Source organism: Ruditapes philippinarum, unplaced genomic scaffold (genome assembly GCF_026571515.1).
Source record: "Ruditapes philippinarum isolate M1 unplaced genomic scaffold, ASM2657151v2 ctg2757_1_1_1_1, whole genome shotgun sequence".
Classification (NCBI taxonomy): Eukaryota; Metazoa; Mollusca; class Bivalvia; order Venerida; family Veneridae; genus Ruditapes; species Ruditapes philippinarum.
In genome coordinates this window covers 54779-76259 of record NW_026865709.1, presented here as the reverse complement: position 1 = coordinate 76259, position 21481 = coordinate 54779, and the positions used below count along the sequence as shown (strand labels likewise).

The following is a 21481-nucleotide window of genomic DNA, read 5'->3' as shown; positions in this document are numbered from 1 at the left end:
TTTGTTAATATTGATTTAAACAGATTCGAGAAATGGGCAATTATTGTTCACCATAAGTAAGGCGTTATCATCAATGATATGACCAATAATAAACAGTTCTTACATAATATAACCCGAACATATAACATGTCAAACGAAATCAGGACAGATGTGCTATAATATAACGCGAACATATAACCTGTCAAACGAAATCAGGACAGATGTGATATAATGTAACTCGAACATATAACCTGTCAAACGAAATCAGGAAAGATGTGCTATAATATAACGCGAACATATTACCTGTCAAACGAAATCAGGACAGATGTGATATAATATAACTCGAACATATAACCTGTCAAACGAAATCATGACAGATGTGATATGATATAACCCGAACATATAACCTGTCAAACGAAATCAGGACAGATGTGATATGATATAACTCGAACATATAACCTGTCAAACGAAATCAGGACAGATGTGATATGATATAACCCGAACATATAACCTGTCAAACGAAATCATGACAGATGTGATATAATATAACTCGAACATATAACATGTCAAACGAAATCATGACAGATGTGATATGATATAACCCGAACATATAACCTGTCAAACGAAATCATGACAGATTTGATATGATATAACCCGAACATATAACCTGTCAAACGAAATCAGGACAGATGTGCTATAATACAACTCGAACATATAACCTGTCAAACGAAATCATGACAAATGTGCTATAATATAACTCGAACATATAATATAACCTGTCAAACGAACTCATGACAGATGTGATATAATATAAACCGAACATGTAACCTGTCAAACGAAATCATGACAAATGTGATATAATATAACTCGAACATGTAACCTGTCAAACGAAATCATGACAGATGTGATATAATATAACTCGAACATGTAACCTGTCAAACGAAATCACGACAAATGTGATATAATATAACTCGAACATATAACCTGTCAAACGAAATCATGACAAATGTGATATAATATAACTCGAACATATAACCTGTCAAACGAAATCATGACAAATGTGATATAATATAACTCGAACATATAACCTGTCAAACGAAATCAGGACAGATGTGCTATAATGTAACTCGAACATATAACCTGTCAAACGAAATCAGGACAAATGTGATATAATGTAACTCGAACATATCACCTGTCAAACGAAATCATGACAGATGTGCTATAATACAACTCGAACATATAATATAACCTGTCAAACGAACTCATGACAGATGTGATATAATATAAACCGAACATGTAACCTGTCAAACGAAATCAGGACAAATGTGATATAATGTAACTCGAACATATCACCTGTCAAACGAAATCATGACAGATGTGCTATAATATAACTCGAACATATAACCTGTCAAACGAAATCATGACAGATGTGATATAATATAAACCGAACATGTAACCTGTCAAACGAAATCAGGACAAATGTGATATAATGTAACTCGAACATATCACCTGTCAAACGAAATCATGACAGATGTGCTATAATATAACCCGAACATATAATATAACCTGTCAAACGAACTCATGACAGATGTGATATAATATAACGCGAACATATAACCTGTCAAACGAACTCATGACAGATGTGATATAATGTAACACAAACATATAACCTATCAAACGAAATCATGAGAAGTGATATTCAAAGCCTTTGGATCATACAATATTGTATGCGAGTATGTGATGGGATGAATTTATAAAAGACCCTTAAAGTGCCCCTACTTTCGATTAGAATTGTTTACATTGGTAGATGAGTTGTACATACACTGATAACAGAACACACTTTTGTCCTACATACCTTGTGTTTGATAAACCGACAATTTTAAGAAACTGTTTCTAATTTACTTCCTTGATGAAGCAGTGAAATTTTGCCCTAACATTTTGAGAGCGTAAGTTATTTTGTTTTCTACAAGTTTCATTTTTAAAATCATTCTGCTTTACATTATTTCTCTGCTTATGGTATAATACATACAGAATAACCTTTAGTAACTAAGTCATGTATGTTTTTCTGTACCTACTCATATAGCTGTTATTTATGGTGGCTGATTTGTGCCATTCCCCCGGCCAATCGAAAAGTCGAAAATTAACAAGTTAAAATGGCGAGGCGCGGAGCGAAAACACGCTAATAAGCGAGGGCGCGGGGCGAAGTTTAATAAATTAAACTTCTCCCCACGGGGATGCGGAGCGAAATTTAAAAAATAAAACGGCGGGGTCGCGGGACGAAGACACGCTAATTAGCGGGATCGCGGGCGAAGTTTAATAAATAAAACTTCGCCGCGCGTCCTTGCTTATTAGCACGTTTTCGTTCCGCTATCCTGCCAAGCGAAAAGTCGATAATAAACAAGTAAAAAATGGCGGGGGCGCGGCGCGAAAACACGCTAATTAGCGGGGGCGCTAAGAAGCGTGTTTTCGCTCCGCGCCCCCGCAGTTTTATTTCTTAAATCTCGCCCCACGCCGTCGCTAATTAGCGTGTTTTCGCTCCACGTCCCCGCCATTTAACTTGTTATTTCTCGATTTTTCGATTGGCGGGGTCGCGAGGCGAATACACGAATGGCACAAATCAGCCACCATAGTAATTAGTTTCAACTTTACATTATGTAAAAATTAACATATATGAAAACTAAGTCAGTTAGCCAGCACCAGATTGTTAAATATTTACATATTTTAAATATAAGTCTTTGTTTCTGTACATAAACATTGTTTAATATACAAATATACAAGATAAACGATAAACTATAAAGGTAGATAACATTGAAAGTGCTCGTGTGATCAAATTTAGATTTTATGAGTAATATATCGTCCAGAATTTAAAAAAACTTTTATCATTATATCAGTTGTAGTGGCGTTTTTTTTAAAATCTTTAATCATTAAATGCTTCATGGGAAATCTAAGTTTCGGGTTAATATTTTAAATCCTGTTTATTGTACTTAAAACGGTTGGCATTATATAATCCCTATCTATATCAAATGTAGACAAACCATGGGATGTCGAAATTCTACAATCGAATCTGATGATGAAGGCGGCTATACAACATTTGCTAACAAAGATGCACCAGAGAACAGGTATGGAAGTATAAATGATGTACCATTTTATAAAAAAAATTTTTTATATCGTTTCACAGACTTGCATTAAGCAGAACATTTGCTCTTTAATGACAAACTTAAGTTAGCATAGCATTTGGTATAAATGCGTTTTACAAATATCAAATAACGAGCTGAAATATTAGGAACCAAAGGTCGCCAAAAATGGCAAATTGAAAATATTTCTTTAAGGTTCGGTTTGATCTGGCCGGAAATAAGCACACACGTTCGTTATTCGAATTCTCTATCGAATTAAGTTCGGAATTATAACAATTTGCCTTGTTATTTAACTACCTGGACATTAACAGAGAATACGTCAACAAAAACGGACATATAGCAAAATACTTAATGTATATGTTGGAATTTGAAGCTTGAGTGACATTCAAAACATATGTCGTTCGTACAGACTGATATAAGATATATGCGTGCTCCATATCGTTCTAAAACATATTTCAATTTTGTACCAGTATAATATGTTAGCTCATTATTCAGTTTAACAAACTTAACGTATTAGCTTATATTTAAAATTCTGCTGAATGAAAATTTGATTTAGATATTGATTCATTTTGATTATCTTTAATCGACGGTAACTTGATCACTTAGAACTATGCATATATCATTGAATAGGCTGGTGCTTAGTCGTGACATTATTACAAAAACAAAGTTTAACGCAATCATAGGGACACTTTCGGACGCTTCGACATCATATTATAACAATAATATTCCCTTACACATGATACAAACATATTTTAGTAGTATGAGATACGATGCGAGGGGTAATAAAGTTATAGATCGTTCACTTAAAGAGCTTAATGTCGTACATGCTTCATATTTCGGCACATGTCTAAATTTGTTGAAAAAGTCCTGATACCCTTTCAACTGATTAAAAAGTTACGGACAATAGTATGATGAATAAAAATTCACATGCACATGAAAGCTTAACTAACAAAAAAGCGCATGATGATTTTTGTGTCCGCATAATATTCATTTAAAAGGAATGTTGTGTAAAATATAATATACTTCTATAATACAAATATTATAATTCAAGTATTAAAAACGTTTTAGACAATATACTGCAGTGGAATCTGTTGCTGAAACTAGCTCTCAAAATGTTGACAAGTCAACAACGAAAAACTCTGACAAAGACAAAACAGGAACAAAGGACCGTGATAGTAAAAATAATATTAAATAAGTACCAAATGTCAACAAATGTTCTAGTATTTTATGTTTAGATGCTGAAAACAAATACAGTGATTTTATACACATCCTTCCAATTTAAAACTAATATAAATCATTGCCATATATGCAGAACATAGGGTGAATAAAGTGATATAATCTCGGTATTTAAATACATAAGGCGATTAGTTTAATCATTCCTTTTATACTGTTACTTTGTATATAAAGTCCCCATTTGAATACGAATGTTTGAGAATTTGCTATAATTTGACACTTGGTAAGGCATGCATCTTATAGAAAAATAATCAAGTTTTACCTGATTAAAGGAAGGAAAAGAGCAGCCAGGATGCACATATGAAGTACGCAACTGAAGGCTCAAATAATGAAGGAGGAGCAAAACGCCATGCTTCACAGACGGATATAAAAGAACAGACGACATTTACGAGCACCGAAAATATAGTTATAGAGCAAAACAAGTAAATCCTATTCTACTATTTTGTTTTATTTTGTTTTATTTTGTTTTAACGCTTATTTCTTTACCTAAATTGAATGTTTTTGTCTGTTTCATATTTCGGCGTTATATTCTATTTGTTTCTTTGTTTTTAGCTCAACGGAGCACAACGTACTCAAGGTGAGCTTTTGTGATCACAATTTGTCCGGCGTCCGTCTTCCGTCAGTGCGTCCATGCGTACGTCGTCAATGTTTTTCAAACCACTTCTCCTTTGAAACCACCGCGCAAATTTGCTGTAATTTCCCTGGAATGTTCATAAAGCTCTAATAAAATTGTTCAATTGGTTAAAAATGAAATCTTTAAAAAATATCTGCTCTGAAAGTGCAAGGCCTAGATCCTAGATATTTTGTGTTTAGCATTATCTAATAAAACTCAACAAAGATGTTCAAATTATAGACCTTTTGTTAAAATTGACCCAGCCCCAGGGGTCATGCGTTTTCCATATATGTATAGTGTAAAAACTATTCTACTTCTCAGGCTAAAGCTTAGATATTTGGCATAAACCATGGGGTTAAAATTGGCCTCGCCTCAGGGGTCCCTTACTTTATATAGAGATTATGAATTATTATCATTGACTTTTTGATAACTAAATAAAAGGAAAATATTGACATGCAAATTAAAAGTAAATTTCTAAATCTGCTTTACGAAAACTGCGAAAACTGCTTTTCAAGTCACTACAGTATAAATGTGGAAGGAAATCACAAACAAACTGAGCTGTGAGAAGTGTTAAATGTACATCTTCTTGTGGGTGTTTACCATATTTGTTTAAATTACAGCCCTTGGTCCAAAATGTGTACAGGGGTAACTATGTTTATATAGGCTAAAGCCCGTCTCAAACAGAACACGGTTGGCCACACGGTTCCCATATGATTTATACTTATGGAGGGTGATTTATGCCAAAATTACATCTTGCTTTCTTACGTTACATCGTGCTTTCTAACTTGTACATCGTGCTTTCTAACTTGTACATTATGCATTCTGACATATACATCTTGCATTCTGACTTTTACATGTTGCTTTCTTACATGCACATTATGCTTTCTGCTGTGTGCAACTTGCTTAATTTTATGTTGATGTCGTTATTTAATGATCAATTATTATTCATTTGTTGATCTGGTATATGAATTCAATAAATTAACCTGCAACTGTTTGTATTTGGGTCTATTTACTCAGCTTGAATGACGAATGTCATAAGTTAGAATGCGCATAGCCGAAAGCCGAATGCAGCAAGCATAATACAACGCGACATCTGGTGTAATAATATGTGACACCCAAATTATGCTAACAGGTGGCGCTACAGTTATATTCTCGGTAAAGTCCGTATTGCGGTTCGGATTGAGTTTACCAAGTTACGTCCCTTTGTTTTAAAATTTCCATTTGCACTTATGGGAAATTATACAAAACAATTTAACCGATTTTTATATTTATTAATGAAACTCTGTAGGTCAAATTAAATTTCCAGCTGACAATGACAAGTTGCACATTTCCAAATCAAAGGTTTTAGAATTTTTTTTTCATCAACAAAATAATTATAAAATAGAACAGTTGTTCAACATTGTTCAAAGTGCTTGGGTCATAAAAAAACTTCTTATTAAAATATTTCATCCTCTTGAAAAGTTCTTAAATTTTGACATGGCTTATTTCCAATACCTGTGACCATCCCCAACATTTTTAATGTGTTTTTATTAATTAGGACATTTTCTTGCCTATTTTCAAACTAATTTTGTACACACGTTAGATTTTTTAAATTCAACTTGTCCAAAAAATGTCTTTTTTACTAAGTTGAAATTATTCACTAAGATGCTTTATGAATACGGCCCCAGGTTCTTGTTCACAGTGTCAGCTTAAAACTGAAGGAACTGCTGCCAAAATCAGCTGATTCTGAGAAAAAAAAAATGTCAAAACTGTCTAGTCTGTCATTGTCAGCTGGAAATATAATTTGACCTTCAGAGTTTCATTAATAAATATAAAAATTGGTTAAATCGTTTTTTATATATTCCCATAAGTGCAAATGGAAAGTTAGAAAGCACGATGTACAAGTTAGAAAGCACGATGTAACGTAAGAAAGCAAGATGTAATTTTGGCATAAATCACCCTCCATATATACTCTGTTATACACGGATTGACTGGTACGAGTATTTAGCTCCAACCATGCCTTGGGATTAGTTGGTAAGGGAGTATGTACGAATAAAGCACGGACATACTCGGTCGAGCATGGTTTGAACATGATTTGCATACGAATACATACGATTGTTGTACGGTTCCAAGTATGGTCTAGTACAGTCTGGCACGATTAAACACGACTTTAACACGATTTACTTGACTTTCACAAGGTTTACATAGGGTCCCGCCGACTATTGTTCGAGTTATGCTCGAATTATCACACATTCGTGTATGTTTTGATATAAATTGACCCATTTGGATGGTTTGGCTTCATAAATTTTCTAACTTTCAACGAAGAAAAGCCTATATATGTGAATAATTGTTATATAAAACAATGGCAGATGCAATAGAGTAAGAAACTATGATCAGACTGATAGACATTGTTAGATCCCCAGCTCATCAGGCTCGGTAGGGTCAGCAGGTTGAAGTGCTCGGCGGACCTGGATGACCCTTCTTATATTCCTTCTGTGCATGGAAATCTTTTTCTTTCGATGCATTCTAGTGTGATGCTGCAAGTACTCTGGGTAGATCTAGCAGTTGAGGGTGGCAGCAGGTATTTGTGTTTTTTGTTGTAATGTTCGTACTGACGTAGAGGCCGTGTCTGACCGTTCGAGGCCGTGTGAGACCGTGTTCACCCGTACTATACCGTGTATGCCATGTATGATTCGTAATTGAAACGTTTTGGTCGTATGGCGATCGTATTAAACCGTGTGTGCACCCGTGTGAATCGTACCGTGTTCGTGTTACATTCGGGTTTTAAACGGGGTTGGGTGTAGGATGGGGGGAGGGCCCGAACGTTTCCTACGATTTATATAGATTTTGACGGTTGGGCTAAATCGGGAGGGGGATTTCAAATACGGTTTATATAGGGTCTCATACGGACTCAACGGTTCTTACGATATTGCAGGGTGCTTATACGATCATCACGGACATTTCATCCGTACCATTTTTTAAAGTTTTTAAAAATATACACGGCTTCACGGATACACCGAATAGCCCGAGTGTAATTCGGATAACGCCACGGGTTGGTTGGCTGTATGTAACGGTTTACACGGGTGGCCAACCGTATAAACCGTGTGTTCTGTGGAAGACGGGCTTTACATAGAAAGTATATTTTAAGTATTTTTTGGAAAAACTGCCATTTCAAGAACTTAAATGTTGTTCGGTAAATCGCCTTGTGGGACCCTCTTCAAAAAATTACAAATGATAAACAATTGAATGGTTCTGTCCTGGGGTCACTACATAGACACAAAGCTCATATTTTCAGAATATATTTTCAGTCTGTAAATGCTCTTTAGCATTAACCCGCTAGACTATTTGAAGGTCTGAGGTTAAAGGTCATGGCACCAACCAGTGGGAGTGGGGGGGGGGGGCATTTACTAAGACGTTAGCGCTAGTTTTCGTTAATTCATGAAACAGAAAATGTCATAATCGTAAGTAAGACTATTCAGATCAAGATCAGGATTATATTAATACTGATTGTGCATACTTGGGACACGTTTATTATGGTTTAATGCAAAATGCAGCATTTTGTAAACATCTTCGAAAATTGTAAAAATGTTTAGCCTTAGAGGCGAGCTGTTGCGATTGTCAATTGGGTTTGTCCATAAATGGATAAATAAATTCAGTATCAAAATATTCATAATACAATTTAGTGTGTAGTTTGCACTGCATTCATTTTATTTATTCATCAGTGGCATCTTACGGAAATATAGGGAACTATAGTATGTTCTAATATGTAATTATGTTAATAACGGAAACATGGGGAATAAATAATATGTTCTAATATGCAAGGATGTTAATTACGGAAACATGGGGAATCAATAATATGTTCTAATATGTAATCTTTTTAATTACGGAAACATGGGAAAAAATAATATGTTCTAATATGTAATTGTTAATTACGGAAACATGAAAAATAAATAATATGTTCTTATATGTTATTATGTTAATTACGGAAACATAGAGAATAATAATATGTTCTTATATGTAATTATGTTAATTACGGAAACATGGGGAATCAATAATATGTTCTAATATGTAAGGATGTTAATTACGGAAACATGGGGAATAAATAATATATTCTAATATGTAATTATGTTAATTACGGAAACATGGGGAAAAATAATATTTTCTAATATGTAAGTATGTTTATAACGAAAACATGAAGAATAAATAATATGTTCTTATGTGTAATTATGTTAATGACGGAAACATAGGGAATAAATAATATGTTCTAATATGTAATTATGTTAATTACGGAAATTTGGGGAATAAATAATATGTTCTAATATGTAATTATGTTAATTACGGAAACATATGGAATAAATAATATGTTCTAATATGTAATTATGTTAATTACGGAAACATGGGGAATCAATAATATGTTCTAATATGTAAGGATGTTAATTACGGAAACATGGGGAATAAATAATATATTCTAATATGTAATTATGTTAATTACGGAAACATGGGGAAAAATAATATGTTCTAATATGTAATTATGTTAATTACGGAATATAGGGAATAAATAATATTTTCTAATATGTAATTATGTTAATTACGGAAACATGGGGAATAAATAATATATTCTAATATGTTATTATGTTAATTGCAGAACCATAGGGAATACATAATATATTTTAATATGTATTTACGTATGTTGATTATTTTAGAAAATGAAATCATTCTCTTTTTCAAATAACAAATTCTCATGAATTTTTTTTTAGAAACGCGATGGCTGTAAATGGTAATGGTAAAAACAGTGCTGAAGATTTTAAAAATCAAGCAACAGAAAAGAAGACAACAGTAAATGACAATCAAAACATAAACACAAAAGACAATGATACTAAGATTTTAGAAAGGTAAGTACGTGGTATGTGTTTAGTTTTGATTATTTGGTTATAAAAATACAAAGATGTGCCGTGTATTTGATCAGTTTTTAAAGTCAATATATTAAGACTTTTATCACGCCAAGTGAATAAGCCTTTAAATATTCCAATTTTATTAAGTTGTCATACTTGGCCTCTTTAACGCTGTTTGAATGTCAGCAGTTAAAGAGGATGGGTAGATAAAATAGTGCCAATTGTTGCATTTGAATACATTTATATCACTTGTCTATTTTATTGAAATGTTTTATTCGACGTTATAATCTATCTTCAATATATCTTTTGTTTCTTTAAATTCTCAGAGACATAAATCATCTTGTAAATTTGAGATCAATACATATACTTGTGCTGTCACAGTTGTTGACGTCACAAATATGCAAAACAAAATGTACATGCAATGATATATGTCAGCTAATATTTTACATTTTCTTAATGTATTAACATTACAATAAAAACTGTGGATTTGATTGAACGGACAACAATTTTAAAAATAGATTTGAAGTTCACATCTGACATGAATATGTGACTAGAGTACGTTTCAATCGACTTCTCTTAGTAAGTTATAGTGTGGTGTTTTTGTTATATAGCTTGTAGTTCCGGAGAATTTGACAGTGTGGCGTTTCTGAGTTATGCCTTGTAGTTCCGGAGACATTGACAGTGTGGTGTTTCTGATTTATGCCTTGTAGTTCCGGAGACATTGACAGTGTGGTGTTTCTGATTTATGCCTTGTAGTTCCGGAGACATTGACAGTGTGGCGTTTCTGATTTATGCCTTGTAGTTCCAGAGACATTGACAGTGTGGTGTTTCTGATTTATGCCTTGTAGTTCCAGAGACATTGACAGTGTGATGTTTCTGATTTATGCCTTGTAGTTCCAGAGACATTGACAGTGTGGTGTTTCTGATTTATGCCTTGTAGTTCCGGAGACATTTGACAGTGTGGCGTTTCTGATTTATGCCTTGTAGTTCCGGAGAATTTGACAGTGTGGTGTTTCTGAGTTATGCCTTGTAGTTCCAGAGACATTGACAGTGTCGTGTTTTGATTTATGCCTTGTAGTTCCGGAGAATTTGACAGTGTGGCGTTTCTGATTTATGCCTTATAGTTCCAGAGACATTGACAGTGTGATGTTTCTGATTTATGCCTTGTAGTTCCGGAGACATTTACAGTGTGGCGTTTCTGATTTATGCCTTGTAGTTCAGGAGACATTTACAGTGTGGTGTTTCTGAGTTATGCCTTGTAGTTCAGGAAACATTTACAGTGTGGTGTTTCTGAGTTATGCTCTTGTAGTTCCAGAGACATTAACAGTGTGATGTATCTGACATATACCTTGTAGTCCCGGAGACATTGACAGTGTGGTGTTTAAGATTTAATTCCTTGTAGTTCCGGAGACATTGACAGTGTGGCGTTTCTGATTGATGCCTTGTAGTTAAGGAGACATTGACAGTGTGGTGATCTGAGTTATGCCTTGTAGTTCCAGAGACATTGACAGTGTGTTGTTTCTGAGTTATGCCTTGTAGTTCCAGAGACATTGACAGTGTCGTGTTTCTGAGTTATGCCTTGTAGTTCCGGAGACATTGACAGTCTGGTGTTTCTGAGTTATGCCTTGTAGTTCAAGAGACATTGACAGTGTGGTGTTTCTGAGTTATGCCTTGTAGTTCCAGAGACATTGACAGTGTCATGTTTCTTAGTTATGCCTTGTAGTTCCGGAGACATTGACAGTGTCGTGTTTCTGATTTATGCCTTGTAGTTCCAGAGACATTGACAGTGTGGCGTTTTTGATATATGCCTTGTATTTCCGGAGAATTTGACAGTGTGGTGTTTCTGAGTTATGCCTTGTAGTTCCGGAGAATTTGACAGTGTGGTGTTTTTGATATATGTCTTGTATTTCCGTAGAATTTGACAGTGTGGTGTTTCTGAGTTATGCCTTGTAGTTCCGGAGAATTTGATAGTGTGGTGTTTCTGATTTATGCCTTGTAGTTCCAGAGACATTGACAGTGTGGTGTTTTTGATATATGCCTTGTATTTCCGGAGAATTTGACAGTGTTGTGTTTCTGAGTTATGCCTTGTATTTCCGGAGAATTTGACAGTGTGGTGTTTCTGAGTTATGCCTTGTAGTTTCGGAGACATTGACAGTGTGGTGTTTCTGATTTATGCCTTGAAGTTCCAGAGACATTGACAGTGTGGCGTTTCTGATATATGCCTTGTAGTTCCGGAGAATTTGACAGTGTGGCGTTTCTGAGTTATGCCTTGTAGTTCCAGAGACATTGAAAGTGTGGTGTTTCTGAGTTATGCCTTGAAGTTCCAGAGACATTGACAGTGTGGCGTTTCTGATATATGCCTTGTAGTTCCGGAGAATTTGACAGTGTGGTGTTTCTGAGTTATGCCTTGTAGTTTCGGAGACATTGACAGTGTGGCGTTTCTGATATATGCCTTGTAGTTCCGGAGAATTTGACAGTGTGGCGTTTCTGAGTTATGCCTTGTAGTTCCAGAGACATTGACAGTGTGGTGTTTCTGAGTTATGCCTTGTAGTTCGGGAGACATTGACAGTGTGATGTTTCTGAGTTATGCCTTGTAGTTCCAGAGACATTGACAGTGTGGTGTTTCTGAGTTATGCCTTGTAGTTCCGGACAATTTGACAGTGTGGTGTATCTGAGTTATGCCTTGTAGTTCCAGAGACATTGACAGTGTGGCGTTTCTGATATATGCCTTGTAGTTCCGGAGAATTTGACAGTGTGGCGTTTCTGAGTTATGCCTTGTAGTTCCGGAGACATTGACAGTGTGGTGTTTCTGATTTATGCCTTGTAGTTCCAGAGAATTTGACAGTGTAGTGTTTTTGATATATGCCTTGTATTTCCGGAGACATTGACAGTGTGGTGTTTAAGTATATGCCTTGAAGTTCCGGAGAAATTGACAGTGTGATGTTTCTGATATATGCTCTTGTAGCCCCGGAGACAGTGACTGTGTTTTTTCTGATATATGCCTTGCAGTTCCAGAGACAGTGATAGTGTGATGTTTCTGATATATGTCTTGTAGTTCCGGAGACAGTGTTATTGTTGTCTTATAAGTTTCAGTCGCGTTATTTGTATATTTTTTACACTAGTGTAATTTAGTCTTTTAATAACATATATTACACTCCTGTGATAAACAAACAAAACAAAAATTAATGCCTTATATTACGGAAACATTAAGAAACTTAGGTATTGATATCATTAATTTTGTCCGGAAAACAGAAACAAAATTACACCATAGCTATGAGAAACAAACTTAACTCCAATAAAAGTAATGCATTAAAACAGATTAACCTATAGCTCTTCAGCGCTTCTTATGTAAAATTCTTCCAAGTATAATTTCCAATAACCGTAAATTATACCATACCCAGACTATGGTATAATTTTCAGTTTTGAAGATCGACAGAGTAAGTGTTTCTGGGCGGAGCTATAGGTTAAAACAGATACACTATTGGTGCGTTGACGATTTCTGGGTTTGCGTAAATTATACCATAATCACGTGACCTTTCTTATGCAACCTCACTCGACTTCGTCTCGTGAGGTTAAGGCATAAGAAAGGTCACGTGATTATGGTATAATTTACGCAAACCCAGAAATCGTCAACACAGCAATGGTATATCTATTACAAAACAGAAACAAAATTATCACTTTATGTATGCTCGAATAATGTTTGATTCAAAAGAAACAAAAACAACTAATGTCACAATAGGAATGCCTGATAACAGAAAATGAGAAAATATGCAAGGGAACTTGACATTGATGAAAAATTCCCTGCGAAACCCGAAAGAATTCGTTTTGAATGTAATAGAAAATGAAATAGAGAGAAAAAAGAAGTTTTATCTTATATTTTTAAAAGACTTTAAGAAATCGATGTATTCCTTGCAATATTATTGGATTTGACAGACCTCTTAATAAGCGATTTTTATTGTTTAAGGACCCAGTTTGACAAACATAAAGCAGAACAAGAGCGGAACAAAGAATTGCAACAGCTGAAAGATCAACTTCAAGAAAGAAATGATAAGATAAAACAGCTAGATAAGTATGGGTTACATCATGCAAATAAGTTTCTTTAAAAAGAACTTGACATAAAAGGCATATTTTCAAAAAGTTTATAATAAACTATATCTATCAATAATGCTTGTTTTAATTAATTTTCATACTTTTTGGTCAGAGAATTTTATATTTAATGTATTTAAGCATTTCCTAATGTCACAATAGTAATACCATATAATAACAGAAAATAAGAACCGTTTGTAACAATCAAAATACATAATTGCAGGACAACAAAAACAAGCGAACGTGCCATGGATGAAAAAAACCCTGTGAGACCGGAAAGAAATCGTTTGAAACGGGAACATGATCAACTTAAGTAAGTTTAAATAAAGTATAATTAACTATTATCTTACTGATTTTTAAAGACTTTAATTGAAAAGTGTATTCTGAAATCAATTTAAGTTTTGCATTATAATTGGATTTGACATGATTCGTAATAAGCGATTTGTATTGTTTAAGGACCCAGTTTGACAAACTTACAGCAGAAAATGAAGAACAGAAAAAAGAATTGCAACAGCTGAAAGATCAACTTCAAAAAGGAAATGATAAGATAAAACAGCTCGTAGAGTATGGGTTACATTAAAATCATGTTAATTAGTTTCTTTAAAAAAGAACTTGACATAAAAACATATTTGAAAATAGTTTATAATATACTATATTTTAACATAATGTTTGTTTTTAAGTCAATATTCATACCATTCTGTCAGAGAAATTACTGTTTAATGTATCTAAGCATTGCCGTATCAAACAATCATACATCCAGTCGACCACATATTGGGTAATTTTATTTTCCTTTTATATGATGTAAACAAACTCAGGTATCAACAGCAAGGCTTTATTAAATAAAGAAACTTAACTATATCTCAACTGCTATGTATTTGTTAGGAAAAATAATGAGCTGGAGGAAGAAGTCAAACAAACACAGGATAGATGCACTAAAACTTTGGAAGGAAGGTAATAAATTTGTATTTCAAAATTAGTGACATATAAATTATATTGTTTTTGGCTAATCAAATGTTTGAAAGTGGAAAGCTTTGTCTTATATTTCTATCAGGATAATGATACTTTAAACATATCTTTAGGTTTTAGAAGAAATGAATTGTTTCACAATACATACACAATAAGATAATTTATCAAGTAGAAATATTCAAAATTGCATTAAAATTACAATATTTTTTACTTAATACATATATATTTCATTGAAATTTCTTAGAAGCAATTACGATAATACTTATTCTTGATTTGTTGAAAGCGAGTCTAACAGAAAAATGCACATCCAACTGGAAAAAGAGAAAGTTGAATTGCAAAAGAAATTTACAGACTTCGAAAGAAAGGCAAACAAAAAGATAGAAAGACTTAACCAGGAAATGAACGACTTAGCAAAGGAAAAGGATAAGGCTCTTGTTATAAAGAAGAACGAATTAAGAGACGTTCAGGCCGAAAAAGAAGATCTTCTTCTTAGGTTGGCATACTATGTTTATTTGCAGTAAAACCTCAAACCTTTGTCTTGTAATCCATAAACGTACATGTATTCGTTTAGTTCATTTTTTGCATGATTTTCTTGAGAATAGTTTCATGACGAGCACATTTATATGTCATATGCCGATTTTATTCGGAGTATATTGCCTTTTAAGGAAAATGTCGGGGTTTAGCGAGATCGATGCAGTTTTGATATGTTAATTGTCCACACAAGGTTTCTCCTTTTCTATGATTTTCTCAGTTTCAGAAATCGTTATTGATTTGCAATATAAAGTTTAATTTTCTACCTAATCAATGTTAGTCTATGCGCTCCCTGATAAAATATATGTCTCCTATAGGTGCAATTATTTATGATCTTCGGTTTTTTTTATTCAATTTCTAGTTCTTCAATGATGAAAGTATAATTATTGTATATATTAGCATTAGTTACAAGATGACGACTCTAAACAATTCTGCATAATGATATTGTACTGTATGGAAATACAATTAGTTTTTAACGAAACATGCATTGCTATACATGTGTAACGATAATTTCAGATTAAGTGAAATGACAGGTAGACGCCTAACTGATAATAATGCAAACATAGCAGATCTAAGTGACCAGAATAGACCAACAAAACTGGCTGAGAAATATGCAGAGTTATACGATAACGAATGGACAGATGCCTTCTCTTATCTACAAACTCTTGATGTCTCTAAAGATTCAGAAAAACGCATCATAGATATATTACTGACTATTCTAGTTGTATGCTTATACTATTTATAAAAATATTTTTTTTAGTAACAGCTTGTTTCAAAAGTTAAAACACATTTCAATACATATGTTTCTCCGTGCTTTTTAGCGAGTGTTTTAAAACATGGGTAATTCTGAAAAAGTATACCCGTACTTGAAAATATTATTTATTTATTTATTTGTTTGTTAAGTCTCCATTTCATACATGACGTATATAACAATCATTAAAATACTGGATAAAACATGTATGCAAACATTCAATAAGAATTATTAAAGACTATACGTTCATAATTAAACAATCATATTCTTTGCCAATCTGTCTGATATACATGATTAAGAGTGAAATAAAAAAGAAATATACCTAAGCACTGTACATGAATTAAACTAGTACATTGTACAATCAGATAAACCTAGGAAATAAATAGTATTCACACATAAAATCTTTATAGTCATGTAAGTTAAAAAACAACATGCACTAAATGGTTGACATTATACATTACACCAAACATGATGGAACGTTTATTATTCCTTTGTTTTATTATTTATTTGAATAAGGAGAATGTGTGGAGTGTTACGAATATGTGAAGTGTCATTTTTTTTCTGTTTTTAATCTAGGAAGCATTCACTCTATCGACAAAAACAGCCGAGAAACAACTAGATACAGTTCGTAAAACACTTGAAGATTTCTACGGGGTAAATCAGTTTCATCTCTCTTTGCATGTACATCTTCATTACTTTGTGATTCCGTAAGAATTTGTTTCTCTGTAGAAAAAGTAAAACAAATGGTTTTTATATTCATCAATTTAATCATGCGTACATCAGTATGACTTTATTTTATAATATCAATTTTAACATAAATTTTTTTTTGAAATAATATGTTTCTTTTCCAGAAAACATCACAAAATAGAGACCAAGTACAAGATCTTATAAAGAAATTAATAGATCAGAGGAAAAAAGTCACACAACCAAGCATCGACTTAGAAAAGGTACTTTTATAATAACATATTGATCTAAGTTAAAGTATTTTCTTATTATCTTTAGTAAGATTACTTTATGATAGCATTTTGTGTTTAGTAAGATTACTTTATGATAGCTTAATGCATTAAGTTAGATAAATTTATAATAGGTTATTGTGTTTAGTAATGTTACTTTATGATAGGTTATTGCGTTAAGTTAGATAACTTTATGATAGGTTATTGTGTTAAGTAAGATAACTTTATAATAGGTTATTGTGTTTAGTAATATTACTTTATGATAGGTTATTGTGTTTAGTAATATTTCTTTATGATAGCTTATTGTGTTTAGTAAGATAACTTTATAATAGGTTATTGTCTTGAGTAATATTACTTTATGATAGGTTATTGTGTTTAGTAATATTATTTTATGATAGCTTATTGTGTTTAGTAAGATTCCTTTATGATAGCTTATTGTGTTTAGTAATATTACTTTATGATAGGTTATTGTGTTTAGTAATATTACTTTATGATAGGTTATTGTGTTTAGTAATATTACTTTATGATAGGTTATTGTGTTTAGTAATATTACTTTATGATAGCTTATTGTCTTGAGTAATATTACTTTATGATAGATTATTGTGTTTAGTTAGATTCCTTTATGATAGGTTATTGTGTTTAGTAATATTACTTAATGATAGGTTATTGTCTTGAGTAATATTACTTTATGATAGGTTATTGTGTTTAGTAAGATAACTTTATGATAGATTATTGTGTTTAGTAATATTTCCTTATGATAGGTAATTGTGTTTAGTAATATTACATTATGATAGGTTATTGTGTTTAGTAATATTTCTTTATGATAGCTTATTGTGTTTAGTAATATTACTTTATGATAGGTTATTGTGTTTAGTAATATTACTTTATGATAGCTTATTGTGTTTAGTAATATTTCTTTATGATAGGTTATTGTGTTTAGTAATATTTCTTTATGATAGGTTATTGTGTTTAGTAATATTACTTTACGATAGCTTATTGTGTTTAGTAAGATTACTTTATGATAGATTATTGTGTTTAGTAATATTACTTTATGATAGCTTATTGTGTTTAGTAAGATTACTTTATGATAGCTTATTGTGTTTAGTAAGATTACTTTATGATAGCTTATTGTGTTTAGTAAGATTACTTTATGATAGCTTATTGTGTTTAGTAAGATTACTTTATGATAGCTTATTGTGTTTAGTAAGATTACTTTATGATAGATTATTGTGTTAAGTAAGATTACTTTATAATAGCTTATTGTCTTGAGTAATATTACTTTATGATAGGTTATTGTCTTTAGTAAAAATACATTTATAATGATTAAATTTTTTTTAGTAAAGGCACTTTTATAATAGATTAATGTCTTTTGCACAGCCTCTTGTATCATGAGAAAAAGTTCTTTTTTGGTAGCATATTGTTTTCAGGAAATGTTCATGCATGATTCATGTTTATATTTAGTACAGGTACTTAAAGATCCTGTAACACAATTTTTTCATGGTTTTATTTCATAAATATGATGCTCAAATTAAGATTTGTCAATATTTTAAGCTTAAATAAGCATTATTTATAAAGATAATACCCAATTTAACATTTCATGTAAATAAAGGGAGGTAATTAGAAATTTATTTTCTATAAATTCTAAGTCAAATTTTCCAATAAGAAATTAATGCATGTAATTTATTGATTAAATATAATGTGCACAAATATTTGCAGTACACATTTTACATATTCTTTGATGTTTGAAAAATGTTTTATTTGCATAATTATATACACATATAATTTTTTGCAAGTGTGGTATACGCATAGTAACAATATCAATCACAAAACATACAGGATCTTTAAATAATACATGTAGCATATTGTCTTTATTTCATTTATTCTCCAATTTTTAATTCTGTTTTGATCCCAGTTTCTTTGCGAGGTAATATAAATGTTTTCGACTTCCCCGATATAATTGTATTGAATGAAGCAAATTACATTTTGGCAAATTTTACAAAAGGTATATATAAACTTCAAACTGTTTTGTCATATGTATATAATTATACAGGAATACAAGGTTACAGTATCAAGAAAGATCAAAGACCTTCCACCCTCATCGTTGGAATCAGAAGCATTCAAACCTTTTGTACAGAAATGTCTCGAATTATGCTGGTTAATGGCAATACAAGACCCACCATTATATTTAACGCTAGAAAATTGCAAAACAGGCCAAATATTTGATCGAAACACTTTCAAAGAATACACAAAGTCCGGCGGATATATAGAGTTCGTTGTGTGGCCTGCTGTCTTTTTAGAAAAGGGTGGGCCACTTCTTTGCAAAGGTGTTGTGCAATGTAAGAAATCTAACTCGTTTCAGTTAAGAAGCAAGGATGGTAGCCAAACAGGTCAGAGGCTAGCTAAATCTCTGTACTCTAAAGATACGACTGTTACATTAACATCTACACTAAGTCTTGACTCTGAAAAATGCAATAAATCTTCTTCTCTGACAAATGCCAGTCAAGTAAATGATCAATCTGGAAACACAAAACTGTAGAAATAAATAATGATTTAAGCATAAAACATTCAGTACAATTAATTTTGTTTTGTTTCATTTGTTTGCGTGGAATTATTTTGTTTTATTAGTTTGCGTGATTTGGGTTGAATCTGAGCCCATGCATTATCTTATATTTTTTGTGTGACATCATACTGCTCTATATGCACATTTGAATGAGATATAAAGAGGCACTTCTGGATAAGGCGATTTGAGCATTTCTTGAGTACAAACAGCCACCAAGTGGTATGTTACAAACGTTTGTTTGGTCAGAATAATCAATTTTACTTTAACCTGTATTAAAGATATAAGGCACTGTAAACTTTATAATTGTGTTCAAATAGTTAAGTCATCCTGTTACGAGGTGTATTTGTCGATGACGTCATAATTAACAATAATTAGCCATGTACTTTGTACAGGATGTCAAAATGAATACGGTGATACAAAACTGTTATTTTTGAAAATAAAAATAGAGAATAAGCAGAATAAAGCAACGGTACGTTATATATAAAGATACAAATTGAGTTTCAAATACCTGATATATACTGTATATATTGAAACAATAAACGGATTTATAGCTAGTTAAAACGCAACTCGAATTAGTTTGCATTTATTTCTAATTCTAATTTACACAGATCGCATTTCTGCAGATATGAAACGATTTGTTGAATACATTGTCTTGATACAATCATTTTTGTTTTAATATATCTATTGCATGCATTTCTAAATATATCGCTTTGTGAAACCAATATGTTATACTGAATACCTTCATGAGTATTTGTCATGCCAAAAAAATCAGAACAAAAACAACATTTTGTGTCTATCATTGTTCTAAGTTGTATATTTCTGAATTATTTGAAAGTGACACATTCTATACAACATCTACTTAGCACTTTTATAACTAAGATTTAGTTCTTATAACCATTGTTAACACATTTCCAGTTAGTAGCTATAGAAAGGATTTAAACAATATATATATTATTTTGTGAAAAGGACAGTGTAGTCAGGTTAGCTTGAATTATGAACTTTAGCTTAATTATCATCACATTGGATTATATTTCGTTTGTAGTAAGGTTAAATATATTAATAAACAGATAAAAATTTTATGTTGTACTTTGTTTATGAAACATATATTATTTTATTGTTAACACAAACGTGATGTAATGGTAACAATGAACGGGATATATGATATTTAGCTACAGTTGGATCGCTATCAATCTTCAATGTTACTTGTTCTAAAACTGTCAACAAATATGTTTATTTTTTCATGACACAGTCCCAGACAAAGTTTGATATGAGGCAAAAAAAGACAACACCCATGTTTTTATGAAGAACACTTTAAAGCATCAAAACCTAGAAAGCATAGCAAATAATCATTATAACATGTGCACATATGATTTCAACCAGGATTTAGTCTTTGAAATTGCACTCATTGTTTTGAAGGTATTAAATCCACCGGATACCTTTCAATGTTACTTTTATCGAAGCTAACGTTTCGTACTTGAAATTTATACACCCGCAATATAACATGTGATTTTAAAAGTATGTTATATATATTAATATATATTTAGCAATAGTAATGCTTGCTGTGTTAATCTAATGAAACCGAGAATTATTTTAATTTTTATATAATAATTTTATACAAATAGATTAAAATGAGGTTATATGTATTAATATTTTAGTGAAATGAACATCTACTTATACATTTGCTATCAACATTTTTGACGTAGTTTATAAACTGACATGTTAACAGGTGTAACTTTGAATACATTTTGTATGTGCCAATACTATTTAAAAACACATCAAGCCACGTTTCCATACATTCTTATCG

General features: G+C 32.1%; 1 protein-coding gene across 1 annotated transcript; it reads left to right on the top strand.

The window, feature by feature from the left end:
* Positions 1-1883: 1883 nt before the first annotated feature.
* LOC132730044 (titin homolog) lies at positions 1884-20754 on the top strand. Its single transcript, XM_060715892.1, has 13 exons — positions 1884-1925; positions 3009-3098; positions 4619-4768; positions 9696-9830; positions 13795-13899; positions 14140-14229; positions 14373-14480; positions 14799-14867; positions 15166-15375; positions 15930-16137; positions 16741-16818; positions 17016-17111; positions 19168-20754. Exons 2-13 carry the CDS (start codon positions 3016-3018, stop codon positions 19651-19653), a joined length of 1818 nt encoding a protein of 605 aa, XP_060571875.1. The 5' UTR covers positions 1884-1925; positions 3009-3015; the 3' UTR covers positions 19654-20754.
* Positions 20755-21481: the final 727 nt, after the last annotated feature.

What these genes read in the sequence shown, in the direction of transcription:
- LOC132730044 (XM_060715892.1), top strand. Translation starts at nt 3,016, where the DNA reads ATGGGATGTCGAAATTCTACAATCGAATCTGATGATGAAGGCGGCTAT. An exon ending in AAAGATGCACCAGAGAACAG is followed by an intron (nt 3,099 to 4,618) that starts GTATGGAAGTAT and finishes ACCTGATTAAAG; the next exon opens with GAAGGAAAAGAGCAGCCAGG. An exon ending in TATTACTGACTATTCTAGTT is followed by an intron (nt 16,138 to 16,740) that starts GTATGCTTATAC and finishes TTTTTAATCTAG; the next exon opens with GAAGCATTCACTCTATCGAC.